The 11,228-nt window shown below is 44.2% G+C and overlaps 1 protein-coding gene across 1 annotated transcript in view; it reads right to left on the reverse strand.

Annotated features, from left to right (window-relative positions):
* TARBP1 (TAR (HIV-1) RNA binding protein 1) overlaps window positions 1-10,924 on the reverse strand; it is a 78,305-nt gene extending 67,381 nt beyond the window's left edge. Inside the window, exons 1-4 of the mRNA XM_012809919.2 lie at window positions 9,997-10,924; window positions 4,358-4,455; window positions 3,076-3,145; window positions 338-486 (exon numbers count right to left, since the gene is read on the reverse strand). Coding sequence (XP_012665373.1) covers window positions 338-486; window positions 3,076-3,145; window positions 4,358-4,455; window positions 9,997-10,924 — 1,245 coding nt within the window. The remainder of the gene's footprint in view (window positions 1-337; window positions 487-3,075; window positions 3,146-4,357; window positions 4,456-9,996) is intronic.
* Between the last annotated feature and the right edge of the window lie 304 nt (window positions 10,925-11,228).

Here is an 11,228-nt window from a genome sequence, read left to right on the forward strand (position 1 = left end):
GGGGCAACACGGTAACTTAGTAACTCAGTGACCTAGAACTGCACTAGCAGGACTGCCTACACCTTCTGAACCATGGTTTTCAAACTCTTGACTTACATCATTTAGTAAACCGATACCACAGAACTAATTTCCACGATGGTCATACTGCAGGCAGGTCTCCTGTCCAGCTTACTGAGGAATGAGATAAGCTTTTTCAAAATGAGATAGATAGGTTTGGAGAAATAGGATCTTCTATACGCAAATCTATAATGTATCAGCTGCTGATACAAAGTTCTAGTGTATTTTTACCTCTTGTCTTTTGACAAGGAGAGCAAAGAAGGGGATAGGCTGACATTACCTCAGAAAATTCTAGTGAAAATGGAAGGACCTTTGTTTCATACAGCTCCAAAAAATGGATAACGCCTTCTTTGGTCAGGATTTTATTTTCACTTTCAAACATTCTTTTATAAATACACATATGCCAGGACGGATGAAAGAGCCAACAGCCTGTGGAAAGAAACAGCTAAGGTTGACATTTGATTCATAAGTTATATCTATCCATGTACACTATATACTTATAAATAAACACAGTTACAAACACATTAACTTCATTCAGACACTACAAAAATAGCTGGCTTTTAATCCCATGGAAAGGTGTTTACTGAATAACAATTTCGGTTTTCAGTATTCCTATTCAGGCAGTTTCATTTAGAACAAATGTAAACAAATGTTATAGCTGCTACCATGTGCAAAAATTAATTATTACCCCATGCATTCAGGTTGGAACTTTCCATCTGGGGGTAGTTTCAACCAATTCTTCTCTGCTCCCACTGCAACTCATTTTTAAAACAGGAATCTGAAACTGTCACTTCTCTACTTAAAAACTCTGAATGGCTTCCCATCATCACTCTTAGAATAGAATCTGGATGAGGCAAACTGACCCACCTACCAGGCCTACCTCGTCCCCCCCTCCACATGCCCTCTACACTGCAGCCTCACTGGTCCTGTTCTGCCTCGTTGTACCTTGTGTACCAGATGTGGCCACCTCAGCAGGGGCTCTGGACTTGGATACCACCCCATAAGACAGGCCTTCCCTAACTAACCCACTCATCCCTTACTCCATTTTAGCCTCTTGTCTATTCCCTTCCTAAAACTTAGAATCAAAATGTTTTTTGTTTGTTTTTCTTGAGACAGAGTTGCACTGTTTCCCAGGCTACAGTGACATGGCCTCAGCCCAGCTCACAGCAACCTCAAACTCATACACTCAAGCAATGCTCCTGCCTCAGCCTCCAGAGTAACCGGGACTACAGGTACATGCCACATGCCCCACTGATTTTTCTACTTTTAGTAGAGATGGGGATCTTGCTTTGCTCAGGCTGGTCCTGAGCTCCTGAGCTCAAGTGATCCTTCTGCCTCAGCCTTCCAGAGTGCTTGGATCACAGGCCGAGCACCATTCCTGGCCCAAAATGACCTTCCCAAGGGACAAATCCTGCACCTTTCTCACCACTTTACCCCTCGTGCTTAGCACATGTGCATGCTGGACACTAAATAAATGTCTATGAAATGACTATGCAAATAAGCAAATAAAACATGGAATAAATGTTGCCTTAGATATTTTCTCTTTTGAAATATCCTTTAATTCTATTAGAAAAGAAATATTTAGCATTTTAAACTGAAAGAACTGACCAGCATTCCATAAATAAACTGGCCCACTATTTGTATTATAATTAGCACCAAGAGACTTGTTCAAGTCTTGGCAGTGGTAATTTTTCAAAATCCATCACTGCTATCTGATTTGGTATGCTAAGAGCTGTGGGTAAAATGTGGCAGTAAGAGCATCATTTTAACGGTAAATGCATAAATGAAGTCAGTAAAGGATTCGATTAAATTCTAGCCGCAGGTGGAATTACAGATGGTTACGGTCTGTGACAAATCTCAATGTATCAGAAAACAAATATAGCAGTCAGCTGAATAAAGCTCAACTCCTAAGGGATCATAGTGTGAAAGCTGTAATTACCTAGAGTAGGCACTAAAACCCATTTGCCTAGTAATTCTCACGTATAAACACAATAATGTATTACCTTATCAATCACATGACCACAAAACAATATTGGCGGGCTGTTAACCATTTCATTAATTGGAACTAAATTTCATAAAATCATTTTAAGAAGTTCTAGCTCCATTTTATTTCTCCTACAAACTTCCCATACTACAACAGCGATGTAGCAATCCAAAATTGTATCTTGGAATTTTCAATTCCTAAGAGCCTCACAAGATATGGGAAAACTGAAAGCCCAAGAAAAAGTAACTCTAACAAACATCAGAAAAGACATATTGGGCAGCACCTGTGGCTCAAAAGGGTAGGGCACCAGCCCCATATGCCAGAGGTGGCAGGTTCAAACCCAGCCCCAGCCAAAAAAAAAATAAATAAATAAATAAAAAATAAAAAGAACAGACATATTAAGAGAGTTAGCATGGAAAGCAGTTAAAATGTATATACATACCAAAGAGCTATTATTAAACACATGGAATGTATCACTGTTAAAATATTACCAAAGAGCCCTTATCTTTTAAGGATATATAGTGTAATATTTACAGATAAAATTGTATGCCATATAGGGATGTGCTTCACAGTCATTCAGTGGTGAGGGACAGGCTGCACGGGACAGTCAATGGGGCTGGCCATGAGCGGACTGTGCTGACGTGGGCTATGGGTTCACCATCCCCTCTCTACTCCTTTTGGTACGTGTTTGAAATTTTCCGTAACCAATAAGTTTAAAAATTAACCATCTCTCTAAATCACCGAAAATTCTATAGCCGTTTAGAATTATGCTCTTAAAGATTACTTAAAAATGCGGGTAAAAATTTACAGATACTCAGCTGGGTGATTTAAGCAGGGAACAATCTGATCCCACAGGTGTTTATCTGGAATGGTAGCAGCTGTTACTTTAGTGGCAACGTTACAGAATGAATCAGTAGCTCTTGTACACTTTTACTGTTCTTCCTAATTCTCCATAATAAGCAAGTATTAGTCATAAAATCAGGGGGAAAAACTGTTAAGTGGTATAAAAAAATCAAAATAATGGGACTCATTACCGTTCTCCTCCAACACTGCATATTCAAATAGACTGTTCAGCTTTGGTAAGACTGGCTTGATAACATGGATCTAAATATAAGAGCAAAAAATCATATGAAATAAAAATGTACCTTTAAGAACTTAAGGAAAGTGTCATCTATTTATATAACAGTAGCCCTTCTGTTTGTTTTTACTTCCATTTTAAAAACATCCAGGAGTATGAACTTTCCAGTTTTGAAGCACACTATGACTCGGAAGATACCCTAGAATGTAGTTACAGTCATGTTTACATGTGATCATCATAAATTACATCACGGAATTCTCAACTATCCTGGGAAATAAGCAAGACTGATAATACCAATATATTACACAGAGAAAAAAACATTGAAATATTTTCTCTAGTCATGCATGTTGTTCAAGGTCACACATTTAGTAGAGCAGTGAATGTTTTTCATACTACTTAGCCTATGTTGCTAACACCTTTGTTAGAGTTTAATTTATATAACCTTCAGAATGCATGTAAATTTGAGTTTCTAAATAAATGAGGTCTGATGAATCTACTGATTAAAGAAACCATCATTTACTTGAATTTAAGAAAGCTTTTTTGTTCCTCATCCTTACATTATATATATTTAGTATATACGAATAATTCTTTCAGTCCAGTCAGAACGGTGCCCTTCTGGAATGACAGCTCACAATTATTCCAGACAGCTGGTCCAAGACTAGCAGCATGAGCATCACCTGGGAACTTGTGACAAGTTCAGATTTTTAGGCCCCTGCCCTGATCTACTGAATCAGGAAACCTAAGGACAGGGCCCAGAAATTTGTGATTTATAAGAAGTGATGGGTGGTGCGTGTGGCTCAAAGGAGTAGGGCGCCAGCCCCATATACCTGAGGTGGCGGTTCAAACCCAGCCCCGTCCAAAAACTGCAAATAAATAAATAAAAGAAATAAAAGGAGGTGGGATTATTAAAAAAAAAAAAAGAAGAAGAAGAAGAAGAAAAAGAAAAGGAAGAAGTGATTCTGGCAATTCTGATAAGACATTAAAGTCTCAGAATGTCAAGGGAAGATCAAGTAAGATTAAATTTTTTGAATGATAATTTAAATCAGCTGAAAGTATTCCTTGCTTTCTTGAAACAATCTACATTCTATTTTAAATTACATAAATGCCAGAAAACAAAGTAAACTTGGGTTCTATCATCACCAGCTAGATCCAAGTTGGTCTTCTGGAATGCTTTTATCAATGTTTGAAAAAAAGAAAAAAAATTATTTTAGGATTTGCTAAAATAGGGAAACACTTACCTGATTTCCTTCTAGACTTTCCATAATTAATATATAATTTTCCCAAAACTTTAGAAGCTCATCTTTTTTCTTCTCAGACCACCAAAACAGACTTGGGCCTAAGAGGGTTTAAAAAACAAAATTACTTTTTCCACTTGCAAATTTCACAAGTTTCTTAATGAGAAAGGTTCTTAAAATAATGCCATTATTACTAGATTAGATTCTCTAATAATGAAGGGCACCCTCTATCAAAGCCTAATTAGGAGGGATGGGACTCTCCAAAGCAGTTGGCTGGTTTTTCTTTTGTTTTTCAGATTAAGATGACTGTTTTGGAGTTCTGGGTAAAAATTACAGATTTGCGCATACAAACTCTCTTTTCTCTCCCTAAGAATCTTACTATAGCGGTAACAGTAAAGGATTTTTCAGAGGCAAAAAGCCAGAAGAATGAAGGAAACAGGAACACAGACAACAGCAATAAAATCAAAAATTTGAAAATCAGACAAAAACCAAACTGACTCAACACAAGGGAATTTTATGATGACAAAGGGAAAGCCAAGGAACAAACTGATTTACACTGCAAAATTCCCCAAACCAAAGCAGGTGGCTGCTAAAGTCACTTCTGAAAGCAGTGGTGAAAACTGAAGCTAAACTAAAGAGGATTTGTTCACGGTATGTTTAAGAAACAGTCACACCTCCAAGTCCCCTTTCCTGTGTCCTGAATAGAAAAAGACTAGAACTGATTCTTTGGAGAAGGCACACTGGTCAATCTCTGAACTGGGAGGCCAAGGATACAGCTGAGATCAGCCCTGTTGAAAAGGGGGACCCAGTAAACACGTATGTGCCCAGCTGCTTAGACTCCCCTCTGTCTGTCCCCTAAGGCCACAGGATGCTGGCCTAGCCGCTCTTATAAAGCAGGAAGCTAGAAGATGTCCTCTGTAGAATCTGGCCAACTCAAGAGGAAAGACCTGAAATACTTACATCAGAGATTACCCAATGCAATGGCCTGGTCAGATCACCTTTCAGTGAAGTTCACAGTCAAAAAAGCTCCACTCATGTGCTTAGACCTTTCAATCCAATTTAAGATGCCTTATTCTTAAAAATAAACAGGTATCCAAGGATCATCACACATCTGGGGAAATTCCTATCTAAAGTTCAAGACCAGGCTCGGCGCCTGTGGCTCAAGCGGCTAAGGCGCCAGCCACACACACCTAAGGTGGCGGGTTCAAATCCAGCCCGGGCCCGCCAAACAACAATGATGGCTGCAACTGAAAAAAAAATAGCCGGGCGCTGTGGCGGGCGCCGGTGGTCCCAGCTACTTGGGAGGCTGAGGCAGGAGACTCCCTTGAGCCCAGGAGTTAGAGGTTACTGTGAGCTGTGAAGCCACAGCACTCTACCCAGGGGGACAGCTTGAGGCTCTGTCTCAAAATAAATGAACAAATAAATAAATAAATAAAGTTCAAGACCAAAACAAATGGGGGTGGGGAAGGAAACTGAAGAAAACAAAATTATGCAGGGAGAAGAAAACTTAAAAAACAACTTTCACTAATAGGTAGATAAGTCAGTGCTATTATAACACAAGAACAGGATACGATTAATAAAAAGAGGACACTCCAAGAACCGAAAAGGATTAAAATTTGATAGCAAAAAGAAAAGGACTGGCAGTCACCCAGGAAGCAGAGCAGAAAGATACAATCATAGAAAAGCCTTAGGAAAGAAAAGATGCTTTGAAGATCAGTCCAGGAAGTTTAGTGTCTTAAAAAAGAACAGAAAACAGAAAGGGAGGAAATTGCCAACATCACCCAAAGAACATGATTGTCTAATTGAACGGGTCCACCAAGTACCCAGCACAAAAATGAAAATAAATCTGTGCCAAAATTCCAAAATTTCAGAATGCCAGGGCCATGGATCCTACAAACTTCATGTATAAACAAACAGGACCCAGACAGGTTTCAGACTTATGAATAACAATACTGGGAACTGTAACTGTTAAGATGATAGATGCCTTTGAAAATTTTGAATGGAAATGGTTTCCAAGCTAGAATTCTATCCCCAATCAAACCATTAATCAAAAATGAGGGCAAAACAAAGGCATTTGGGTATGTAGGGTCTTGACTTAGGATGTAGAAAACCAGAAGAGGACATTACTGTCAAATAAATAGGAAAAGCTGGATAATCTAAAAAATCCTAACTTTTGGGGGGCCCATGAGAGAGCGGAGGTCACAACGCAACCAAGTAGTTGAGTTCCAAAGGACAGAAAGTGCCTCCTAGAAAGGACACATGAACCCTTCTACCTCTGGGTACGGACAAGAGGAAGCAGCAGTCACCAAAATAACAGTTTTTAAAAACGGGAAAATTTTGATTTATTTATTTATTTTTTTTTAGAGAGACACAATCTCACTTGGTTGCCCTCAGTAGAGTGCCGCAGTATGACAGCTCACAGCAACCTCCAAGTCTTGGGCTTAGGCAATTCTCTTGCCTCAGCCTCTCCAGAAGCCTTCGGTGTATTTTTTAAAGAGCAAGGTAAAGTAGCTTGACATTTTTTCTTTTTTGAGACAGTTTCATTATGTTGCCCTTGATAGAGTGCTCTAGTGTCACATCTCACAGCAACCTCCAACTCTTGGGCTTAAGCGATTCTGTTGCCTCAGCCTAAGTAGCTCGACATCTTAGAATCCCTAGAAAGCCCAGGAGTCCACTCCTGCTCACCAGGCTCTTTTCTTCAGGACCGCCCTAGGTGCTCTCAAGAAAGACTGAGGGCAGGGCTGGAGACCCTCGGAGGCACAGGCATGCTGTGTCTGCCTGTCTGAGAGGGCAGCAGGACTAACTGGAGAGGCCCACCCATGTCCTACAGAAGGCAATCAACTGCAGAAACCTACCTGCACCCGGGACCCTTTCTGATTAGAGGCCAAAGCTGTCGGCCTCTGGATGAGCAGGAAACCCTCTGTACTCTTAACTCTATCCCTGCCCTGATACCAGGTAAAAGGTGACTGCCTCTAGGAAAGGGTTGAGCTTACTCCTCTGCTGTACACCGGCATTATGGAAAACCATCTGCTACTGTGAAAAGGAAGGAAACCTGCTCCTGCCTGGTATTATCCCACATGGATACTAAGCTGGACTGTGGTTGCTGGGGGAGGCAGGACACAAGTATCCAAGACTTCCCACAGACACATACAGAACGCGGCTGCCACAGGAGAGCGTAAGAAAACTCTACCCTTCCCTGAGCAGGAGGCAGAGGTAATTTGCCAATGGAAAGGGAGCAAAGACAGTGAAAAACTATTCATCTGGCTCTAGTACACGGGGCCTAAGAGGAACCTGCAATAGAAGAAATGAAAGCACCTGTGCCTGTCTCAAACCTTGCAGCAAGTAACAAGCACCCGAGGAAGACACAAAGCCTCAGCAGAAGACCCCACCTTGATCTGAGGCATAGGCCTCCCGCCCGGGATGCACAACAACCTTTAAGTATTCCAGGCTCCACACCAAGCACAAGGTAGCCACAATCCACGCCACAAAACTTTAAAGAATACAGTGTACTGAAGGCAAATAGAGCAACCAAAAAGCCAAATACAGCTCAATTACAAACTAGAGTGACCTAACAGCACACACTAATGGCCTAACACGAGTGCCTATCTCTAGGCAGAAATACTTACATCCATCTCTACTGCTTATTATAAGAGAAAAACGTGACCCCGTGGCCAAAAGAGAAAACAAAGCCAAACTCAGATGGTCCAGGTATCAGCCTTGTAGGTGACTATGATTAAAATGTTAAAGGAGCTAGTGGAAAAGGTCAACGTGCATAAGTGGATGAACAGATGTGGATTTTCAGATGCAAACTCTAAAAAGGTGTCAAATGGAAAACAACAGAAATAAAAACATAATGTCAGGCAGAAAGGCTCCTTTGAGGCAATTACTGGACATGGAAGATCTTAAAAATTTCCATCTCAGGAAACTACTGGAGAATGTACTACACTGATACCACGGAGTAGAGCGAGAGAGGAAGACGGGGAATGAGAGCCACAGCGCGGCTCAGGTAAAGGGAAGCCACCAGGATGATGACCCGGACAGACCGAAAGGCAGCTGTACACCAGGGACAGAGTGACATGAGTCACATCCACACATGTAAGGGGGCTCTAGGAGAAACTCCTTCAGGAAAACTTATAGAACACCTGGTGATTTCATCTTGTAAAGATTTAGACAACTGGCTAAACATTTAAGGATGAATTAGTGATTAGTGCAGACAGAACCGAACACATCTTAAAATGCCATACTGTAATTATAAGAAAAGCTTGCAGGATGGAAAAAATAATCATAGCTTACTACAGAGATCATCAGCGAACTGCATCTACAGTGTCGTAACTTTATAAATGCTAAACACACACATTTCACCAAACTTTTAACTGAGACAATGCATTTTATAACTAAAATGTATTAAGACGTAGGGGTAAATACCAAAATATTCAGTTAAAACGGTTAACAGTGTTTGCTTTCTGAAATGGAGAAAAGGACAGCAAGTAGTAAGGACCAGCCTCATCCTTAAAACTGAAAAATGACTGATCCATTAAAATAAGTGTTTAACGTTGGTGATGTGGTGTTTTCCAGGGAAAACTCTACTGGAATGACCACCCATTTGTGGACTGTTCAAATAATTACTATCTAATGTGTTGAAATTATGTGAAAGTTTATTCTCACAACTTCAACTAAAGAAAAATCTTTTACCTGGAATACACACATAGCCAGTTATGGCTGAAAAAGTAGAAATTACCTACTGAGACAAAAAATTTTGAGTTAATCTATTTTGGATTTCAATAGTGCAAGAGTGAATTTAAGATGACAAGTCAAAATAATGGTAACATAGCAAACTGAAAGGAGGTTCTGGCTATTTCGGCTTCTCTTGTTCTTTAACAAAGTAGAAGGAAGCGCAGTTCAAAATGTTAAAAAACAACAACAACAAAAAAACCTGGCTCGGCATCCGCAGCTCAAAGCTGGTGGGTTGGAGCTGGCCCAGGCCTACTAAACAACGACAACTGCAACCAAAAAATAGCCAGGCATTGTGACTGGCGCCTGTAGCCCCAGCTTACTTGGGAGGCTGAGGCAAGAGAATCGCTTAAGCCCAAGAGTTGGAGGTTGCTGTGAGCTGTGACACTACAACACTCTACCAAGGGTGACTCTGTCTTAAAAAAAATAGAGTAAAAAATAAAACCCGATTATTAGTAAATCTTGCTCCTCAAAGAATTACCAGAATTATTTCAAAAGAATGTAATGGCTCCTGTGACGCCTAATTTTAATACTCAAGATGCAACTGACTGGTCAGCGCAGATAATTTTTCTTTCAGTTTGATGGCTCAGTTAGATGGATCCACCACCATATAGCGCAAATGAGTCTGCATCGTCCTGTACGGACTCAATCACTTTCCTAAATTATTTCATGGGTGCTGTATTCTACCCTGCTTTGGTTAAACTGCTCCCCAAATGCAGTGATTTATATCATTTCAGGGAACACTCTCGAGAGATTCCCGAAGTTTTCAGAACTTAGTCGGAGCCACCTGGGGAAAAAAAAATCTGTGTGGATCGCAGAGACGACCCTGAGCAGCTGGTTTTTGGAAGCAGGAGGGTTCCCCTCCCAGGAAGTCAAGTAAAGTTTGGGCTAGGGAGCAAAGAGTCAAGTACCGTTTCCGTCCTGCGGGCGGCAGGTGCAGGGGGAGCCCAGCTCCGCCGACACCTCCACCGCCCTCTGCAGCAGGTAGCGGGCTCGCTTGCGCGTCAGGGCGTCCTCAGCTTGGCCGAGCCCCGCCTGCACCGTCCTCCAGAAGCGCCAGCAGAGCCGGGCGTCCGGGCCCACCTCGTGTGCGCGGGGGTCGCTGCCTGCGCCGGGTTCCGGAAGCAGTTTCTCCGCCAGGGCGCTGAGAACCAGCAGCTTCAGCCCGACGCGGTCCGGCCCCGAGGGCGCCCCCGGCGCGACCAGCTCGCCCCACACGGCCCGCAGCACCGCCCCGCCGCAATGGCCCAGCGCGGGCAGCAGCCGCCCGGCCACCAGCGCCGCCGTGTCCTCGGCCGGCCCAGCCTCATCCCCGTCCCTGCCCAACGCCAGGGCGACAGCGGTCTGCACCACCTGCTGGAGCAGCGGCCCGTCCTCGCGGGGCCGCAGACAGGGGCTGACGGCTGCCAACACCTCCACGGCCGCCTCTGCGCCCGGCGCGCGCCAGCCGGCGCACAGGTCTCGCAGCGCCTCCTCGGCCAGCGCGGCCGCCAGCTGCGGGCCCCCGGCGAGGCGGGCGCAAGAACGCAGGGCCGCGCCCGCCGCCCTCAGCACGCGCCGGCGGTGGCGCTGGGACGGGCTGGGATCCGGACCGCCCGTGGGGCGCCCGCGCAGGTCCCGCAGCAGCGGCAGGAGGTACCCGGCGGCCACCTCACGCGCCGCCTCCGGGAGCGCGCCGGAGCCCCAGCCGCCGCGCGCCTCCTCGTCCTCGAGCCGCTGCAGAAGGAAGCGCAGCGTCTCCAGGCGCTCCGCAGACGCCTCCCCGCGGCACAGGGCCCCCAGCAGGACCCGGGGGTCCCGGCTCTGCGACAGCAGCGCCTCGGCGAGCACCCACTCCATTTGCCACGCGCGCACCGCCCACACCAGGTTCTCGAAAGGAGGCGCCGGCGTGCGAGTGCGTGCGCACAGGCCGGGCCGGCGCGTGCGTGCGCGTGCATCTGCCAAGCCAGGCGCGCGCCCGCAGTGAGAGGCCTGGCTGGGTCCTGCTCAGCGCTCTTTGGGCTTGTGCGGCAGCTGGGTTGGAGCTTACCGGGTCCCTGCCACTCTTGTCACTTAGAGGACAAGTGGAAGTTTCCTTCCACTTTTAGGAGGAAAAAAGGCTCTTGTTAAATGTTAGTAATGTAGAATCTGCACCAACTCCACC

This window comes from Otolemur garnettii, unplaced genomic scaffold (assembly GCF_000181295.1).
Source record: "Otolemur garnettii isolate 467f Iridium unplaced genomic scaffold, OtoGar3 scaffold00116, whole genome shotgun sequence".
Taxonomy (NCBI): Eukaryota; Metazoa; Chordata; class Mammalia; order Primates; family Galagidae; genus Otolemur; species Otolemur garnettii.